Source organism: Gopherus flavomarginatus, chromosome 7 (assembly GCF_025201925.1).
Source record: "Gopherus flavomarginatus isolate rGopFla2 chromosome 7, rGopFla2.mat.asm, whole genome shotgun sequence".
In the NCBI taxonomy this organism is placed as follows: Eukaryota; Metazoa; Chordata; order Testudines; family Testudinidae; genus Gopherus; species Gopherus flavomarginatus.
The window spans coordinates 3,743,955-3,765,020 of record NC_066623.1 but is presented as its reverse complement, the minus strand read 5'-3'; the positions used below and the strand labels follow the sequence as shown (position 1 = coordinate 3,765,020).

The following is a 21,066-nucleotide window of genomic DNA, read 5'->3' as shown; positions in this document are numbered from 1 at the left end:
CTCTAATTAGCAATTATGTTGTCATTGTCCTTCTGTGATTCCTCCTTTGGAAGGAAAAGTCCTAGCCATGCAATAGTAAACACCAGTCTGATGGCTAAGGTTCCACTGCAGATCATTCTCAGATCATTTCCATTTAGAGACCTAGTTCTGACAGTCCTTGGAGTGGTTTCACACGAGTGGATTAACACTCCTGTCAAAGTACAGCAAGACTTTCTTCAGCCAAACGGGAACTTTAAGGAGTTTCAGTTCAGAAGAAAGTCAGAAACGAGAAAGAAGAACACTCATCATGGCTGTTCTTCCTGACGGGCCCAAACTTTCCCAGACAAGGTTGGCCAGTCTCACCATCTCCCTGCATTTGCTTTTGAAACTTAGAAATCATTTACCCCCTGTTTCAGGCTATTAATGGTCTTTGATCCCTCCATTGGGTCAGGTCTGACTTCTTAAAGCATCTGTGGAGCTTTGTCTAAAACACCAGTCTTGCTGAGAAGACAGCGGATGCACACATATATATTTTGTCCAGTTTGACTGGATTTCACCTCCTGTGTATATTAGCCTACGTAAATCCAGCAAATGAGATTTCCTTCACTTTAATGTGCTGTATGCTGTGGAGTTAAACAAGATTATCCTGAGTCTTCAGCCTACTGGTTTTAGACCTGATTTCTGACTTCCATTGTTCATGAAAGGTTATTTCCAGTTCCTCAGCCCAGTTTTAACTCGCACAGCTAATCTTTCTTTAGCTACTGACAATCTCACACTATGTTTCAGATCTGCTATGAATACTCCAGTTCTGAAGAAGCAGAATTTACCAAGGGACATTATTGCCAATTATCATCGCAACCTTCCTTACCTACCTGAGATCACTAGAAACAGCAATGACCATTCAGCCTCAAGAACGTCTGAAGCACCAAGGCTTTAATAACTCATCTCAGTGAGAGTTTCAGCTCTTCTGTAGTGCAGACACTGCTTGAGGTTTGGAACGATTTGCTCTGCTTTAGGGAGCACTCTTTTCTGACGTCTTTTTAGTTTATATACCACTCCATTCAATTCTTTGGATCACAGAATGTTATTAAGGAAACCCAGGATTCCCTTAAGCTTCTTTCTTTGTATTTGAAGTTGTATAATTAGATGCTTTTATATTAAGGTTCTATTTACAAATAATTAAAAGTGTAAATAAGAGGAGGTGACTGCCTATCATATGGTCTAAGATTGTCTCGTTGCTTCCTCTACACTCCATACACCCATCAGACCATCTCTATCTGCCTGTTGTCTCTTGTCTTACTCTTATTGTAAGCTCTTTAGGATAGGGATCATCCTTTTGTTCTGAGCTTGTCCATCACCTTGCACAATTGGGCCATGACTAGGGATCTGAGGTGCTACATTAATACAAATAATAAACAATAACGATAGGTTATAGATGATTATAAGCCCATCAGCAGAATGCATTATTAATGTTTATAAGCCACAGTAATAATCAACCTCTTGACCTCACTCTGTAACAATTGACTGCTATTAAAACATCCATTAAGCATTTATTCCCCTTTTATAAGCTACGATCACTTTAATATAAGTATGACTGGTTGGACTCGAATCACCTTTTGTTCCCTTCTATATTGAGCCTATTGCTTTTTGGAGATATTTATTACCTTTAACAGCCATAGTTAAGTTAATCAAAGCATTGTGCAGCCGTTGTGCCTTGAAAAGCTGGTCTTTGAATACACAGGCAGCATTCAGAGAAACAATGCATATGTAAAATGGGTGCAAATCTCTATGTACAAATCCTCTTAAAAAACGTAAGCATCAGGGCTATTCCAGTCAGGCAACTTTAGGTGAACGAAACCCACAACTAATATAGCATAATATGCTGAAGTAAGAATTGCTTGGTTCATGCAAACTAGTTACTAAGTCACCTTAAAAATGTTTAAAAATCTGGCGCTACGTCACTTTTGAAAATGGGATTTAGCCGTCTAAATTGCTTAAACCTTGCAAGGCTGAGAACAACAAAATGTCATACCTTTAAAAATCTTGGCCTAACTGCCTCTAGACAATAAGATTAGGAGAATGACCCTTCTCAAAAAACCAAAGATGGGGAAATCCACCTAGTCATTGTCTTTTTCTGACCTTCTGGAGGATCAAAACTAAAGAAATGTATAAACAAGCAACCGTGTAGGATCTCAGTAAGGAGATTTGAGGGGTTGAGCACACATACAGGTATACACAGTGTAGGTTTTTCTGAAGTATTCATTATTATTATCAATCACTGAACTGTGATAGCACTTTGAGTATGTCTGCGATCCAGCGGGGATCGATTTATCGCGTCTAGTCTATGCAGAAATGTGCTATTTTAGGGGCAGATTCAGGTTAAAAAAAGAAAAACCAAAACAAAATGTCTCTCTCCAGCTACCACTTTCCAGAATCTTTGAAAAAGTGACTAAGAAAGGGAGCGATGTGCAGCCCAGGCCTACTGTACAATAGGAACTCAATCCTCCTGTACATTTTTGCATTTGGTTCTTGTATGTTTCATATAACAGCCTGATTTTCATGCATGTAACATTGTACTCCTGACTGTCAGGCGTGTGTGTCAGCTTGCTATGACTCGGTAAGCACCCTTGCTATAAATTATCTGAAATTAAAAATAGCGTAGAGATGGCTTGCTGGTATGAAAAGAGGTGACTCTTTGCCTTCCTTTTTCTCAGAAAATAAACAGTAGGAAAAATTCCTTATCTCATGACTTATATTTGCTTCACAGTTCTAGGAAGTGTGAACTACTATGATAATATTGGAAATTATATTAGGAGGCAGCATCTTGCAGTATGGGCCTGGACTCCAGCTCTTGATGACTATTAGTGCACCTGTTTCCTTGCTGTGTAATTTATCCCTATTTATCACTCTCTGACCAAATACTTTTTAGAGCTCACTTTAATAAAGAGACAGAAAATAAGCATTATACAAATTTCAAAGATGCAAATCAAGGTTTAAGCAAATAATAATACCTGACTCTTGTCTAGCGCTGTTCACCCAAGATCTCAAAGCGCTCTGCAAAAGCCGTCTGTATCATTATCCCCATTTTACAGGTGGGGAAACTGGGGCATGACTAATTGGAGGGACTTGCCTAAGGTCACCCAGTAGCAGGGCGGGAATAGAACCCAGGTGTCCTGTGTGCCAGTCTAGTGCTCTCTGCACTCTATCACGTTTGAAAGTTATTAATTTCTTCCTTTGTTCCTCACAAATGGGAATCCCAGAGTTTCCCAGCTGTAGCACTGTAAGAGAGGAAGGATGATGCAGCGATTACGGCACTAGCTTTGGGCGTGAGAGACCTGGGTTCAAGTTCCTGTTCTGCCACTGAATTCCTTTATGACCTTGGAGAAATCTCTTAGCCTCTTTATACCTCTTTATACTGAATCACAGAAGTTTCCACATCTAATATGTCAGTACTCAGCGGTCTCTTTTCATTTCATTTAACTCCCACTAACTAGGCTCCTTGATTTGGTTTCTCACTGAACTAAGGGCCAGGTCCTTGACTGATGTAAATTGGTGTAGCTCCATTGAAATCAAATCAGTGGAGCTCCCCCATCTTATGCCAGCTAAGGATCTGGTCTGTTGCTCTGCTACCACAAATAGTGACAGCGGACTCCAAATATGTGTAATATACTTTTCCTGGTTCAGTAATTCTTTGTTGGCATTTGTACATAAAGAAATAGAAATCAGTGTACTCTTTGGGACAGTCTTTTACAGCTCCCTCATTTCTATGCTTTCCCCAGAGCCTTCCTGCTAACAATATCATACACACACTATAGATAACGGTGGGAGACTGTTTAAATTATTTTTTGCTTTACTCTGATAGTGAAAGAGCAAAACTGTATATTTTTCGTGACAAATACAGCTATAAAAATTCTGTGGTGGTTCCTTAGCCAAGAAGGTAGCTTCTTAATCAAGGAGCTAAGGTTGCTTCTCAACACAGGGAATCTGATTTTAAGGCAAGTTCCTTCCTACCGATCACACACAAATAAACTGTTAATTCTACCCATTAAGGCTTATTGAATAGGGTGGGGCCTATTAAATTAATAAAATTAATTAATCAATTCCTGAAATGATTGAGGTGGAACAATTTTTATAGTTGGGGTGCTGAGAGCCATTGAACCAAACTGTAAACCCTGGATATGATGGAAACCACTTCAAGCCAGAGGGTGCTGCAACACCTCCACACCCGTAGTTCCAGCACCTGTGGAGACTACAAAGTAATTGAGAGTTTGGATTCTAGCATGTTTTAAAACTCAAGATCTTGACGATCACAGCCTATTCAAATTAAATAATTTTTCACAGGATTGGAAATGTATCTGGATACCTGCATCCATGTCTCTTGTAGCATCATCAAGCACTGCTGCATAGAAGAGATTGAACAAGAGTGGACCAGTTACGCATTCCTGCTTAATGTTATTAGTGATAGGAAATGGGTCAAACAGAATTCTATCTATGCAGGCTCATTTGAGCACTCCATCATGGAATAGCCTCAGAATGTTGTCCAAGCTTACCCAATAATAGCCAAAGCCTAGGTCTGCTGTCAGTGTCAAATCCTTTAGCCCCAGGTCTGTACAGACAGTGTAGAGGTTCTATTGTTGTTCTCTGCATTTCTTCTACATCTGACAGGCTACAAATATCAGGACTGGCATTCCTTGTGTTGGTCTAAAACCACATTGTGATTCTGGTAGCAGGTGGTTAGCAATGTTGTGTAGCAGATGATCAGAGAGTACTCTGGTCAGAACCTTTCTGGAGATGGAGAGTAACAAGATACCATGATAGTTACCATGATTGGATTTTTCGCCTTTCCTCTTGTATATGGTGACAATGGTGGTGTCTTTGAAGTCTTGCATTACATCTTCAGTACTCCGTATATTGAGAAATAGTCTGTGCAGTCACCTTACCTGGATCTCACCTCCGTACTTAAATATTTCTGCAGGAATGCCATCAGATCCAGGAGCCCTGAAGTTCATGGCACTGATTGTGGTGCTGACTTCGTCAAGGGTCGGGGCTGCATCCATGTTGTCATTACATGTTGGCTGATCCACTACTCATATTAGTCTCTCATCTATGATGTTGGATGGTGTCAAATGTTGTCGCCACCTCTGAAGGACTTTTCCTTTGCCAGTGTTAGGCCGACCTCACTTTTGAAACGCGCTGTAGGGGATGTGTAGGACAATATACAGCATAGAAGTCTTTGGTCTCATGACAATCGGTCTAGCCCTGGATTTCATCTGCCTTGGCATTCCACCATTGATCCTGAATATATCTAAGCTTCGATTGGATGTCATGACACAAATTCCTGTATGTTCTAATTGTGTGTTATAACTATGCCTACAGGAATACGGGAGACAAGAATTTGATGATGCGTCTCAGGTTTTTTATTGAGTAGCTATCAAATTCCTGCCTCATTCTTGTCAAACCAATCTTGATGATGTCATTTTGCTGTACCCACGGTGGTGAGAGCAGTCTGATATACAGTGTCACAAAAAGTGCCCACTCACTGTTTACATTAGCACCAGTAGCCAAGCCAGCAGCATGAGACAAATCAGCTGTAATGCTACTACAGAGCTGTGCTTGGGTAGCTTCATCTTATCATCACTTTCCGATGAACTGTCTGATTGATTTAGTTGGTGACTGGCAACATACTGGCCAAATTACAAATAAGAGTTTAGGGCGAATCATGTGGTGGTTCATCCAGCAGTTTGGCCCGTGCATAGCTGTATATCCTGTAGATCTCGCTGCTGGTCGATGATGTCATCGATAAGATACCATCATTTGGATCTTCGGTGCATCCATGACATTTGCTTATTGTCTGGTAGGCGGGAAAAGGTATTTGTGATCGCCAGTTGCTGCTTGATCCACCCGTTAAGTAGGAGAGTTCCATTGCTATTCTCTTTCCCAGTCCCAGGCTGTCTGATGGCAGGCTGCCAGATTACCACATTACTTCCAACCCCTGCATTAAAGTCGACCATGATAATCAGTATTTCTGACACCGATGTAGACACAAGGAGTTTGTCTAAGTCACTAAAGAACTTTTCTTTCTCATCATCGGCATTTGTCATGGTAGGAGCATAAGCACTGATGATGGTTAACGTGTTGCTTATGTTTCAGTGGCAACCACAGAACCATAACTTGTGTCTTTGGGTAGACTTTCAAGCTTGGAAGCAATGGGGTAGCTAATGGCAAAACCAACACCTAGTTGTGGCTCTGAGGATGGACAACATCACCAGAAGAACATAGACCCTGCAGCAATCTCTGTGAGTTGCCCTTTGTTAGGGAGTCTGGTTTCACTGGGTGCAGGAGTGTCAATCTTATACATGGCCAGTTCTCTTGCAACAAGTGCTGTGCCTCTCTCAGGTCAGCTGGTGGCAGGGTTGCTGCATAAAGTCTTCACATTTCACAAAGCTAACTGGTGTCGTGAGCCTGTTATATGCAGATCTGCAACTGTGACTGCCAGGGTCACCGTGCCTTTTGCTTTGCCTCTTTCCCAACACTGTGAGACTTTCTTCCATAATCAGAGCACACTCATGGATTGTTTTTAGTGTGATGGTTTATGTTGCGCCATCCATGCTGTCTTGCCTGTTCATCTGTGCTTCAGTGAGCTGCATTCAAAAGACGACTGGCAGGGGTTATGGTGTAGTCTCTGCCTGCATCCACTTGCTATGCCATTGTAGAGTGTATTGCCCTTGTCTGCCATAGAAACCATTGAGGTCTTCACTGTCAACCCAGTAGCTAGGAGCATGGATTAATGAGTGTCAGGGCATGTCCACGCATTGGTCGGCCTGTTCACTACACTTCTAGGGCCCCATTCTGCTCTGAGATCCCTTGCAGAATTTGCCTGGGCACACAAGGACATAGTTACTGGTTGGTACCGCTCAGGAGGTACTGCAAGGGGCTATGTACCATCAGGGAGGATTTATGCACCCTCCTTTTTACTAAAACGAGGCTAGCTGGTGGCCAGTGATGATGGTAGTAGGATCACTACATTGATCACTGGCAGTAGACGTTACACACAGACTGTGCCACTAACCCTGTGCAAGCCCCTTGCAGTACCTCCTGAGCAGTACCAACCAGTAACTATGTCCTTGTGCGCCCAGGCAAATTCTGCAAGGGATCTCGGAGTAGAATGGGGCCCTAGAAGTGTAGTGAACCATTCATTGCTCAGGTAGGTAGGCAGATTTACCCTCAAAAAAACCTGTTATTTGTCTTCTTCTTACAAACACACATGCACTATTTACAGCCCATGGTTTTTGGCTACAGTAAAAATCCACTTATGGAGAAGTTCTAGTAGAATTAAAGTTCCAGGTTGTTTCCGTGTGCCACAGTGGGCAAATTACAGTTCCAACCCTCTGCTGACAGTGAAGTTGTTCTGTTAAAAAAAAAAAAAATGAGAAGAAAAAAAAGTCCACTATATGAGGATTGTACTGTATTCCTTTCATTTCATATTCCTTGATCTTGTAGCAGCATGCCCTGGAAAAGGTCACAGCATCCTGGGGGACATCTCCTATCCAGATTAGTGACGGGAAGAGGGCACTGCCCTAGCACACATTAGAAAACTACCGTGTATTATATGTCTCAATTGTTTCATCTTTACTCACAAGCGGTCTAGGGACTAGAACACCTGGCAAGTACGATGTCAGGACTGCCACCTTTTGGCAAAATTACTTGTGTTGGGGAGTGGGAGCCAGGGGAGTTTTACACCACATCTACTAGCACTGTGCCTATCTTCAGTTAAAAGAATGAGGAGTACTCCTCGTTCTTTTTGCTGATACAGACTAACACAGCTACAACTCTGAAACCTGTCTTCAGGTAGTGCAAAGAGCTCTGCAGCATGGGAAATGCTAATGGTCCGATCTAACCGATGGAAAGGCTCCCATTGATTTCAAAGGCAGTTGGATCAAACCACAAATGCATCCACAAAAAGAAAGAAAGAGGATCATGATTTAAAACAATATGCGCTAAATTTATTGCTGGCGTTAAGCTATTGACTTCTGAGGACTCACACCAGGAATGAGTTTGGCCCAATATATTCACATTTTTAAAAAAATGTGTTTACTCTTTCCTTCACTCCGTGATTGACAGTGGCTGTAATTCCTGATTATAAGAACATAATGTCTCAAATTTGTCTTTGAGATGCCTAGTGCATTAGGGGCAAATTTATGTGCTAGTAGTTTTGTTATTAAACTGCTGCACAGTAAGTACAGTGCACGTTCCTGCTAGTAATAGAATTTTTTTTTCCCTCAGAGATCGAATTTCTGTAGGGTGGAAATTTCTTCCTTCTAATTAGCATGAGCACGGTAATAAATCAGACTGAAAAGTTGGAGAATTTAATGGACGTGTTTGGAATTAATGTTGAATTTAGAATATGAAACCTCAATATCAGCTGTTGGAGAAAAAAAGCAAAAAAACGCTTAAGAGAAAATGGGTCATTTTATAATGCTTTGCTGGCAAAATGTTCCATAGCAGGGAATTGGGATGCATGACTGACAAATTTTGAACTATTTGCTACAGTATTAGTGGAAAGGAAGTTATTACCCTAGAGAGAAATTCTGCATAGGTTTTCTGTTGTAGCAGCAATGTTGGGATTTATAATCAGTTTTCCAGCATGTCAACTAATCCTTTTCACTGTAAAAACTTACACTCAAATTGGGTGGCATATTTGATAGAAGTAATGGTTTTACTATACAATACATTGTAGCCCTGTGATCTCACTAGGGATCTGATTTTAAAAGACACACATTATGCCCTAGAATAGCTCTAGTAAGATGCAGTGTGTTTCTGAACTGATTGTTCCTCAAGCACTGGGAGAGTGATTTATTTCAAAATTATTCTGGTATTAATTTGGGAAATTTTTAATTGCTTTTGTCAATGGTGAATTAATTGAAAAAGTAATTGGAAGTACATTTGGTGTTTTTCTTCTCTTTGCTTAAGGAATTGTTTCAAATCCCTTCCATTCTAACTCCCACTAAAGTCAGTGCAAACAATGTTTCCGTTTCACACAATACTCTTTGGTTTACTAACAGCCACCTTAAGTCCATTGCATTATCCCAATAACTTCATAGCATATAAAGCTTCACCAGTAGCTTGTATGGATCATTTTTGGGTGGGTAAGTGGATAACTAATACAGCTGGTGCTGGCTCATTAACTCAGTTCTGAGCCTTCCTGTGACTGATTGCCTCAGCTGCAGAGATTATTCAGAGGGCTCTCTCACAGGTTGGCAACAGCTTATGGAGAAAAACCTTCTGTGAGTCAGTTTCTCCTATTTGCATGTTAGTGTTGTAGTTACGATTCATAAGAGTAACCATACTGCGTCAGACTTAAGATCCATCTATCTCAGTATCCTGTCTTCCAGCAGTGACCAGTGCCACGTGCCCCAGAGGGAATTAACAGAACAGATAATCGTCAAGTGATCCATTCCCAGCTTCTGGCAAACAGAGGCTAGGGACACCATCCCTGCCCATCCTGGCTAACAGCCATTGATGTATGGTATTGTTTTACTCCGTTGATTTGGTGCTAGCATTCTGGACGTGTCATGTCTGAATCTCCTCCTTCCCCCAAACATGGGACATGTGCCTCCTCGCAGTCCGGTTAAGTATTTTGGAAAGCTTCCTCCCTTCCCGTGCTTTCGCCCAAGAGGTGTGACCCTATCCTACACCACATTAATTGCCATTAATTAGAAGTTCTACCTTTTTATCTGTGATGCATTTGAATCAGAAACCCAGGGGCAGTGAACAGAAGGGATCTCTCTCTTTCCTCACAGTGTTCAGTCTGTCCTGGCATTTAAAACCACCGTGCATGCCCTGACTTTTCAAAGTTCAACAACTATTATTCATTGTTTCTGGGAGTTTCTGGTTAACCCAGAGTATAACTGATACAATGTGCAGCACCCCTTATTCTAACATGCACCGAACTATTCAACTGCATCACTTTTGTTTTAAGATCATACTACTTCAGAGGTGCTTTATATGACATTGTCAGTTCAGATGGCACCTGCCAGACTATTTAGCCACTATATTGCGCTCGCTTGACTTACATTTGCAATTCCCAGTGCACGTGTGTGCAAGTTGAGGATTTGCACATGCTCATATAGACACACAATTCTGATGTGTGATTGTACAGAGTCAAGAAAGGTGAATACTTTTGAAGATATGGGTCCAAACCATATGTCCCTATCTGCTTATAGAGGTTGGGTTGGAATTAATGGGCCATTTGACTGTCCCTGATTGGCAGAGAGATACAACAGCCTTAGAAATACCATAGGTTAGGTTAGATTAAATTGAGTTACAGTAAAGCAGAGAGTGGAACTGTTACTAATCACAGTGTCCAATCTGTCTCCACATTTGAAACCAAATTAAATAAATAATTGGTTGCCATTGCTTCAGTTAGCTTCAGAAATTTCAGGATATGGCAATTTATTGCAAAGCATCCTGCAGTTCCTCTGCGATGAACACTGTGAACGTGCATTTTGTTTTAGTTAAAACAAAGCAGCTGGTAGTTTTCCATATGACACGTCTCTAGCATTTAAAGGAGTAAATTGTTTTTTATTTGACTTTGCCGTTGAGTCTTGTTTTCTTTAATTAGCACTTAAAAAGCTACTCTGGTCTGGGCATTGGATGTGAGTGTGCTGGCCAAAACAAAAGCTGAGTGGCCAGAACTCAACTGTACTCAAAAGAAAAAGACCATATGTACGCGGATCCATAAGATTAGTGTGACTATGATATTCATGCTGGCTTAGCTCTTCTCTAAACTGCACTCGATCATCAAAGACAAGTCCAGAAGTGGCTAGCTCTGAAAATAAGGTGCCACCTAGATCTATCAAAGAGGAAGAAGCAATCACAGAGACTTCTGCTTATTTTGGAGATGCCTGTGTTTTAGGCCCTTCAATTTAAACATCTGGGGTTTCAGATGCTGCTTAGGCCTTCTTGATCCCAATGGTAAAATCATACTGCAGATGAGTAGCCAGATACTTGCACTGCATTTGATTCTGAAATTATGTGAGAGTAATGGGGGTAGGCAGGTAGAGGAAGAAGAGGATTAGATACAATGTAGAGCAGCTGAATTGATTATGGAGGCTTTAAATCTCAGATCTAAGATACAGGGGGAGCACAGGAATCCTCCAATGGAAAAACTGTTCTGCATTAACTTATGTGTAAACTTTGGTTTTATTGAGCTGTATGATAATTGTACATATCTGCAAGCAATGCCAAACACAACGATCAATAATACAAGCCATGATAATCAGAAGTTACAGCAGTCTGACATGAACACAGCTTCCAAAGATAATTCTGTCCCACAAGACATTACCCAGCTTAACTTCAGCTCATTCCTGTGAAAAACTAAAGCCACTTTACCATGCAGAGGAAAACCTTGTAGATAGTTTTACTTCTGCAAGCCGACCAAGAGGAGTAGATAATGGTAAAAGGCAACCCGCCCCCTTTTCAGGAAGGGCTTGTAGGAGGTAACACTGTCTGAAAAGTGGATGGGGCTGCCTGAGGAGGGGCATAGACAAGGCAGACATGATTCAGGGCATTTCCTTGTGACGATATCCACTGTTAGAGTCCTTATAGAGCGCCAAGCAAAAAGGAAAGGTGCCCTCCATGTGTGGAAACCCCAGGACAGCAGTGGAAGCACAGAGGAGGCTTAATTAATTAATTTTCTAAGTCCTTTTGGATCCTTGCATGAAGAACTCCATGTAATAATAATAATACCTAGCTCTTCTATAGGACTTTTCATTAATAGATTTCGAAGCGCTTTGCTAAAGTGGTATGTATCATTATCCCCATTCTACAGATGGGAAAACTGAGGCACAAAGAAAGTAAGTGACTTGCCCAAATTACCCAGCATTCCAGTGTCAGAGCTAGGAATAGAACCTGGGTCTCTTGAGTCCCAGTCCAGTGCTCCGTCCAGTGCATCGTTGTAATTACTGCTTTGATTTTATATTTGGAAAAAACCTGTTGGGGGAATAATCAGTAAAATTCTAAGAGTTAAAGTCAATATAAAGCGATGGGAGGAATCATAGAATCCTGGAACTGGAAGGGACCACAAGAGGTCATCTAGTCCAGTCCCCTGCACTCTTGGCAGGACAGATGGTCCTATGGCTTAATCAGAAGACCTGGGTTCTCTTTCTGTCTCTACCAACAGGGGAAGTCACCTACCCTCCCTATACCTCATCTGTAGAATCGGAACAGTAATAGTAATAAATCCCTGTCTCGCAGGGGGGTTGTGAGAATTAGTTCATTCATAAGTGCTTGGAGATCTGCAAAGGGAAGATACTATAGAAGAAAAAGTCATCTTTATTTATTTTGTTGAGGCGAGATTTTACAAAGGCCTCTAGCTCCCCTTGGAAGTCTATGTTCGCTGGGCACCAAAGTCCAGTTTGAAAATAACCTTTTTATTGTGAAAATAGCTGTCCAGGTTAGAGTGTCTAAAGCAACTTCCAAATTTCTACTGCAGAAAAATATCTGTCTTTGCCGAGTGTCCGGTGGATAGGAAGTTCCATTGACTAAATCCCTCAGCTAAAAAAGATAACATTAAAAACAAAGTATAAAAAAATGCATAGCCTTAGAAAATAAAAAACAACAACAGAACTTAAGACTTTAACTAGAAATTCAGCCCTCTCTTTCCAAACAAGGCCCACAAGAAACTTAACGTTCAGATAGATATCAGCAATATAGAGCCTTTCTCCTACACTAATACCATCATCTTGTAATTGGTTGTTAAACTGAGCTCCTTTCAAGCTAATAAAAACCCTTTCTCATTCAGCAACATTGAATTGACATTTTTGTAATTCAGGATTTTACCATCACCATCCCATTTTACTACATAGCAGTCAGCAGCAGCACATAATTTTTTATGCCTGCCCATTAGAGGGCATCATATAAAAAGAAATGTGGTTTAGATGATAACGTTGATGTGAAAGTTTTCACTGTACCCTACTGAAGAACTGAACAATCTAAAGCAGGTGGTGTTGAAAACATCATAGAATCATAGAACATCAGGGTTGGAAGGGACCTCAGGAGGTCATCTAGTCCAACCCCCTGCTCAAAGCAGGACCAATCCCCACCTAAATCATCCCAGCCAGGGCTTTGTCAAGCCTGACCTTGAAAACCTCTAAGGAAGGAGATTCCACCACCTCCCTAGGTAACCCAAGATCTAATGCCTCGTTTTTGCCAAGGGTCAGCATGGTGAAATGAGATTTCAATACAAAGCCATTGTTCTAGGCAACTTTTGTACAAGTGCCAGCAGCATAGTGTCATTCATACTGAAAATTAGGAAATATTATGAAAACCAAAAAAACCCAAAACTATAACTGAAACTGCCCAAGCAGTTTCTTTTTCCTGCAGTTTTCCAGATAGCTGTGTACGTTTATGTCTGTATCTTAGACCTCAGTTCAGCAAAGTAACCCTGTACAGGACAGCACTTAAATATGTGCTTAACTTTAAGCTCATACTTAAGTCCCATTGACTTCAGTGTCACTTAAGCACTTGCTTAAGTGCTATCCTATATCATGATGCTTTCTTGAACTGAAGTCTCATAGGTACAGCTACTACATTTTTTTACTTTAATGGACCTTTAAGCTCTGATCCAGCAAAGCACTTCTGCATGTGTTTAGCTTTAAGCATCTGAATATTCCCTTTGAGGTCAGTTATACTATATCTGTGCTTTGGTAATTTAGTTGATCAGGACCTTGCACTCCTGGCTCATTACAAAATTTGACATAAGACACAATTGCAGTAAGTATACCGAACAGGCACCCCAGGGTTACATCTGAAAATCTTCAAAGAAAACTTATACATAATCATCACTGCCAGCCAATCTAGCACGTGTCTGGGGTGACCACCTTTTCGAAATGCTAAAACAGGACACATGCAGGAGCCCCGGCCCTCTGTGGCCCTGCCTCCTGCTCCTCCTCTTCCCCCTGAGGCCCTGCCCCTGGCCAGGCCAGAAGCCAGAGCCAGGCAAGTGGTAAGAGCCACCCAGGGAACTCGGACCCCTGTGAGGAGCCCTGGATCCTCCACCTGCGCTAGGGTGCTCAAGAGCAGCCCTGGGCCACATACCTGCCCCCAGGGTGTATCACCCAGGGCAGATGGAGAGTCTGGGACTCTGGCGCTCCTCACAGCAGCCCAGGCTCTCTGGGAAGTGCTTACTACTGCCTGGCTCTGGCTTCTGGCCTGGGGTGAAGAGGAGGAACAGGGGGCAGGTAGGGCCTCATGGTCAGCCCCCACCCACCCACTGGGAAGAGGCTGGTGCTGCCCCTGAGCCTTGGGCAGGGTCAGAGCGGTGCCTCAAGGAATCCAGAACAAATGCTTTCCTGGAGTCATTCAGACTGGGACTTGAAATGTATGTTTCGGGACTGCCCCGGCCACTCACTGTCACTCAGTGTTACACTGTTTGTATCCCCCAAGGGAAAGGAAGTCAGGCTGTCTCATGGAGGGCAAATAAGGATATATATTTGTTACAGACATAACTTTTAATGGAGAAGTCAAGGTCTTTTTCATCCTGGCCAGCTTGCTACTGAGCCAGGGACCATGAATTTTTATAGGTTTGGTTCTATATATCTTCAGTATAGTGGAGTATGGATTTTAAGTGTCTTTTAAACCAGGATTAACATGCTTATTAAAAACATGTCACACTAGCCAATCTTTCACAAAAAACATTTAACTATATTTTACATGTATTTTGGTGTCTTTATATGATTGTCACAGTTATTTAATTCTTTTCTAATGGAACATAAACTTGACTTTATATCAGTTAAGCTACTGCCTGCCAGGACTTGCTTTTTTTATTTGAAACTGATATGATGACATTTGTATTTTTAGCCATAACCCATGACTTCACCATGAGAAGGAGCCAGCCTTTATTGGGAGTGCTGCCTTTAGAGTTAAACACTAACGGCTGGGTCCAAAGGCCAATGACGTTAACAGATGTCTTTCCATTGGCTTCAATGGAGTTGGATCAGATCCTAGACCACCTGGGGTATGTCTACACTGCAGTGTAAGCCAGGGGTTCAAATACAACCTCAAGCCTAACCCACCTTCTGCCTACACACAAATCACAGTCACCCAGGGCTCGAACCCAGTGTCCCAGGACCCCACTGGGGGTGGAAGGCTCGAGCCTGAGTCAAACCAGGACCCCAGGATTCAAGCCCTATTGCTTAGCAGTGTAGATTCAGCCCCAATGGACTCTTGCTCTGTCAAAAATCCCACAAAAGTATCCCACAATCCCATAGGCCAGCTTTTTTGACAGTCAGGTGTGGTGGACAGTCAGGTTTTCCCATACTGCACCACAAACAAAGAGCAGGAGCAGCTACATTTTGGGATGGTGTGAGGAAGTCTGGTATATTGGTGGTTGGACTGGGGCCTGCATAAAGCCGTGTAGACACTGGAGCCACAGGCTGGGACTTGGTCCAACAATTCCTAACCTGGGGTTACAAATGAGTGTAGACGCTCTAGCCATAGGTCAGCAAACCCAGGGTCTGCTCATTTGAGTTCTACTAACCCAGGGTTTACATTGCAGTGTATCTATGTGCAGGGGTTTTGAGTTGGGCGGAGCTGGGAGCAAGGAGAGGGGGAGATGCAGAGAGGAAGAGTGGCATGGCATTGGCGATGAGCGTTGCTTGGTGGGAACTCGGGTGAAAAAGGCCGAGAGAAACATAGCAGGGAGAGAAACGGAGACAAGAGGACAGAGACGTAAGAAAACGTATCCCATGGGAGTGAGCGTCACTGTCAATGCCTGTAGAATAACCATGTCAGGCACTAGACAGCGGAGTTCAGGATTATGTCTCGTTGGAGATGGCTGACCTCACAGCACTAAGCTAGAAAGCTCATGGAAGATACCAGCTTCCATGTCCTGCAGCTTTTCCAAATGAAAACAGAGGAGGCTGCACTGTGAAACTCCTGAGAGCATGTAACCTCACTGAAATACCTGTTTCAGGAATGTTTTGTAGAGCCTTTTTAGCCTTACAAAGGGCAGTTCTCTCTCAAGGCTGGGTCCGCTCATTCTTAGAGTGGGTTATCATCTGTCTGTAACTATAGGGGGCTTCCCCCCAACCCCCTCTCGACTGCTCAGATGACAGGTTCTGAGGCTGGCGGAGAAAGGTCCAAAGAAGAAGCCACGGCTGTGTTCCTCCTGCTCTGTGTCCCCACCAGAGGCTGCAGAAGGAGAAGTTTGTGCTTCGTGCTCTGCAGCTGCCTCATCCATCAGGTCTGAAAGGTTTCGCTTGGGCCGCCTGACCCCAACTGAGGGGCTGGTTCCCCACCTGTGGTGAGTCTGACAACCAGGCTGCAAATGTCTCAAAGGACAGCAGGAAAATGAAGAGGGCCCTTGGTTACATCAATGGGCAGCAGTCTAGCGCAGGGAAACCATAAAGAGGACTGGCCGAGTCTGCCACAGGCAGAGCAAGAAGTGGCTGGTAAGACCCGACCGTACACCTTCATGCAGCCCAGGTCTCATAAGCACCCCGCTTCCGTTGTTAGGGATTTTTAGGGGAGAAACCACAAATTCTCCCGGTCTTGAACACAGCAGATTCTGCAGACAGCCATAATAATTCCTGCTTACTCAGAACAGCAGAGCATGCCACTATCGAAATTTAATCTGAATTCTTCAGTGCAAACCTAATCATATTTCACTCATTTTCCTTTATATTTCTGCTTAAGATAAATGTATTCCCTTGTGCATCAACAACAACTCAGAATCCATAAGCCAGCATTTTTCACCTGGGACAAGGAATGTAGGAACTTGCACTTTATTACATATCTCATTCCCCTCCCTTCAAACAATCAATACAGTTCTCAGCGTATGGCTCTTTTCAAAGGCTGTGTACAGTTTCCATTTCTAAATGATATGCTAGCATTAATTTTCACAGCCCTGAGCCTGGCTTTGTTCTGAAGAAATCTTATTCTGGTAAAGAGTCTCTTTCTTCATTCCACTGCAAAAGCCAGCAGCTATGTGAAAAACCTCTAATCGCCACCTCAGTGAAATACAGAAACACCTGGCAAATGGCAGCCTTGGTTTATGCCGTTCCAAACAGCATTGCTGGGACATTTACGCGCTTGTACTATATGTTTGATATTATCCCTCTAAAATCATGTCTCCTTCTGCACCTTGCACTAATAGTTCATACAAATCTGTTTGGATTTTGCATTATTCCTTCTTCTTTGGTTGCAATCACCCCTTTTGGGCTGTCAGATGAATACACAATCCGTTGCTGGGGAGGAAGATGGCTAGGAGTTGCGGGAGAAGGGAGAAATGGACAGCAGTGTTCCGTTTCATGCAGTTTAATTGAAAGACACTATTCAGCTCAGAGTAGATGTTGCCTGCTTGGATTGTCTAAGTCTTCTCTCCTGGAGGAGTTGCTTAGCAGGGTTCAGAGATCAGCTCCACACCCCAAGAGACCTAAAGATGCCATGGGAATTCCAGGGGGACCCATGACAATGGATATATTTGAAGATCAGTATAGTTCTTCCACCCTTGCTGATCCCCAAAGTCCTGAGGCCAGACTCACCTGTAACCCTCAGGACCCTCCGCTTCAACGTCTGTCATGGCCTCTCTCCCCACACCAAAATGCCACCACCTTCCCCGTTCTTGTCCCCAGCTGTTCTCTCCCAGCCCTCTCCTTACACCGAGCAGTAAATGACATCCCTAGGCAGAGCAACTTTAGGCTCTGTTCCATTCTGCCCCTAGCCTGAAAGCCCAGTGGAATGCCACCATCCCTTTGCTGTTACTGTCTTGCGTAGGGAAAAACAACATGAGATGGAGGTGAGATCGATTGGAAACTCGTTCCCAATGAGAGCACTCAACTGGACACAAAAAGAAACCTTCCCTTCCATTGGAGTACATGTATGTACACACACACATACACACAGAGTCTTTTAAATTAAACATCTGGAGACAGATCCTCTGCTAGTGTAAATTGTCATAGCCTGCTGACTTCAATGGAGCTAGAACAGTTTATACCAGTTGAGGACCTGGGGAACAGTCTTAAGGAACTGTAGAGCCTTCAGAACTTGGCTTCAGCAACATAAACCTACATGCCTTGCACTTTGCAAACTTGAGAATCGTTCTGAATTTTCGAAATTGCATTTAAATGTGGTATTTGATTATACATTTATATTTACAATCCTCCCACACACATCTTTTTTCTTCAAGTAATTACAGCTTAAATGAGCCTAAAAAGCCTGTCTTAATAAAAGATCTGACTTTCTCTCCCAAGCTATGATGAAATGTTTTTAACTTGGGCCATTTCTGCTGTGTTGTGATGCATCTGTGTACCTGTCTCATTGTATAAAAGCCGTAAGAAAAACCTCATACAGAATTTTGACATATATTTTGTTTGCTATTATAGTTTGTCAGACATTTCATTACATCTTGGAAATACACAACTAAACAATTTCTAAGGGAAATAGACTATTTGTAGTCGTCTGCTGGAGGCCTTCAGCCAATAATTCACACCATTTGTCAAAAAAGATTTTTCACATCTAAGCACAAGGAGCTTTGGGGACGGTGTGCAGCTATCATGTGAGCAGGCCTGGAGCCTGGGAGCGCATTACAATGCTATGCTGGAGAGAAGATGAGGACTGATAGCTATGAAGATCAAATCTGAATGGGCAGAGGGTGCAATGTGCATTACTTCAGTATTTTATTGCCTTATCAGTGGGATTTTGTGATGTTCGTGGAAAAGGCAGGAGCCTCCTAAAGACCATATAACAAATCTGAATATGTTGAAACAGAGGTTCAGATTATTGGCATTTTTTTCCCTATGGAAGGAATTTGGTTGGTCTTATTATCCCTTGCAAGACCCAGGGCCAGGTTTGCAAAAACAGAGGTGAGCTCCATCTGCAAAAAATTGCCTCTCCCAGTTCAGTACAACGCTGGGCCGTATATCACCCTGCTGGTCCCAGCCAGGTGGAAGGAACCGAAAGGATGCCACCATCCCTCTGTTGTGCCTCATCTGAGGGAGGAGGCGGAGGCAGAACCAGCACCAGCCAGAGGTGGGATCAGTGGAGAACATATGCCAGGCAAGAGTCTTCACCTGGCAATACCTCCCAGCAGCCAGAAACTCTTCTTTCTAGCAGTAGAGCAACCCCCGGAATTCCCCACCATCACCACCTTTTATCTACCCCAGGAAACTGCCAGTTCCCAATTGGCTTAAACACCTGGGGACTAACCAATGGTGAGATATTGCAAACTTTCTAGATCTCCTAAATTAAGATTTTCAAGGCCACTTAGGAGCTTTGGACAGCAATTTCCATGACTTTTAAAAAGGAGTTAATCATTCAAATCTCTTACATACCTTTGCAAATCTCAGCCATATGCTTTATCTCAGCAACCAAAGCCGCTACTTGCTAACTTAAGTATTGTTCTGAATATTGAAAATGACATTCAGCGTTTGTGTATTTTCTTAGCTGATACACTTATCTTTGCAATTCGAACTCCCACACCCACACATACTTTTTTCAGGTAATTACATCTTAAACTAAACTAGAACACCTCTCTGAACAAATGACACGACTTTCAAAGGTAAAGGTAAAATATTGTTAATGTAAACCTATTCTACTTTCTTTTGATGCATCTGTATTCCTGTTGTACAATATAAAAGGTATGAGAAAAACTCATACAAAATTTGACACTGTTAAAGTACTTTCCATAACTTTTTAAATAGCTTTCTTTCTCACTATTGTTTATAACTTCAGGGAAAAGCCAAAGAATTGCATTGCCTTTGCTGAACCATATATAAAATAAAAGAGAGAGATTAAATTACATAGTGCACATAATTACAGTGCTGTGACAAAAGTAACATAAGCACATAACTACAACTACTGCAATGTGAAATTGTTTTTTATAAAGTTAAACCTCATTTTTACTAGTCTGATAACTGAAGAATTAATGTCTTTTTGTTCTGTATGTGAATTCATCATGAGTGGAAAGATAGTATCAACATACGGACGCATTACAATGAGCAGTTTCATGTTAACACAGAATGTCACCTTATCATCTCTCTGTCTCTGAGCAGAGATGACTAGCCTAAAAGGGCATCTTTCATCTGTGTAAACGGTTTACCAGGGGGCATTGCAGATTGCTTGGAATAGAATTTTCTCACAGAAATGGAGCTAAAAGGATAATACAAGTAATTGCATTATGCAATGCCTCCCAGTGTTTTACATGTTCTTCTGCCCAGGAAAAAAACAAGAACCATAACTTTGTTTCAGTTTTTGACAGCCTCACTCGGGTATTTAGAAATCATAGCTAATAGGGTTTTTTTGTGTGTGCGTGTGTGTGTATTTCAGGATGGAATGGGGAACCTGAGAATCACAGAGAAAGGTCTGAAGCTAGAAGGAGATTCAGAATTCTTGAAACCTCTCTACGCCAAAGAAATCCGGTCCAGACCAGTAAGTTATCCAGAAAAGCGAAAGAATGATAATGTCTGTACTCTAAACACTAGAAAATATATCTGTAACAATGGCACCCAGCCACTTCACATCTATACATTAGCTTAGCTACACTATGCAAGGCTAATTTGGGAAATGAGCCAGTAGCATGTCTGTTGTGTAGTTACATGTATTTTTGCATGAGGAGAAGGCAGTGTTGTTTGAAGAGCAGTTAAAGTGCTTCCAGGACATCAAAGATTTCAGATAGGCTTTTCTTCTCGTTTTGATGTAGGACACATGTTAATAAGTCCTCATTGCAGAATTCCTCACTTTTCATGGGTAGAGAAATGGCAGATAGTTGTGAAATCCACCCTGCAGTTTATCAATACTGCCTGAGACCATAGATGTGTGATCAATGCATATGGGTCTGATTCAGCCATGATTAATCACCGTAAACGCTTTCTTACCGTGGGTCCAATTCTGCAAGGTGCTGAGGACTCAGCAATTTTTGTAATTACATGCAGCTAAAACTAACAGCAAATGTGGGAAAATTAATAAAAGTCTAAATCCAGAGGAGCTCGTGTGATTAAAATAGCAGCATCTTTATGGTAAAATTTAATTTACTGTCAGCTCTTTCTGACCATCCTCATGCAACTTTGTTTGGCAAAAGCAGCTTTGAAA

At 42.2% G+C, this 21,066-nt stretch overlaps 1 protein-coding gene across 8 annotated transcripts in view; it reads left to right on the top strand.

Annotated features, from left to right (window-relative positions):
• Nucleotides 1–21,066, top strand: part of SGCD (sarcoglycan delta) — a 665,508-nt gene that overhangs the window by 528,421 nt on the left and 116,021 nt on the right. For all 8 annotated transcript variants that reach the window (XM_050961320.1, XM_050961323.1, XM_050961326.1 and 5 more), the window contains one exon: nucleotides 20,305–20,406. In XM_050961320.1, the coding sequence (XP_050817277.1) occupies nucleotides 20,305–20,406 (102 nt within the window). The remainder of the gene's footprint in view (nucleotides 1–20,304; nucleotides 20,407–21,066) is intronic.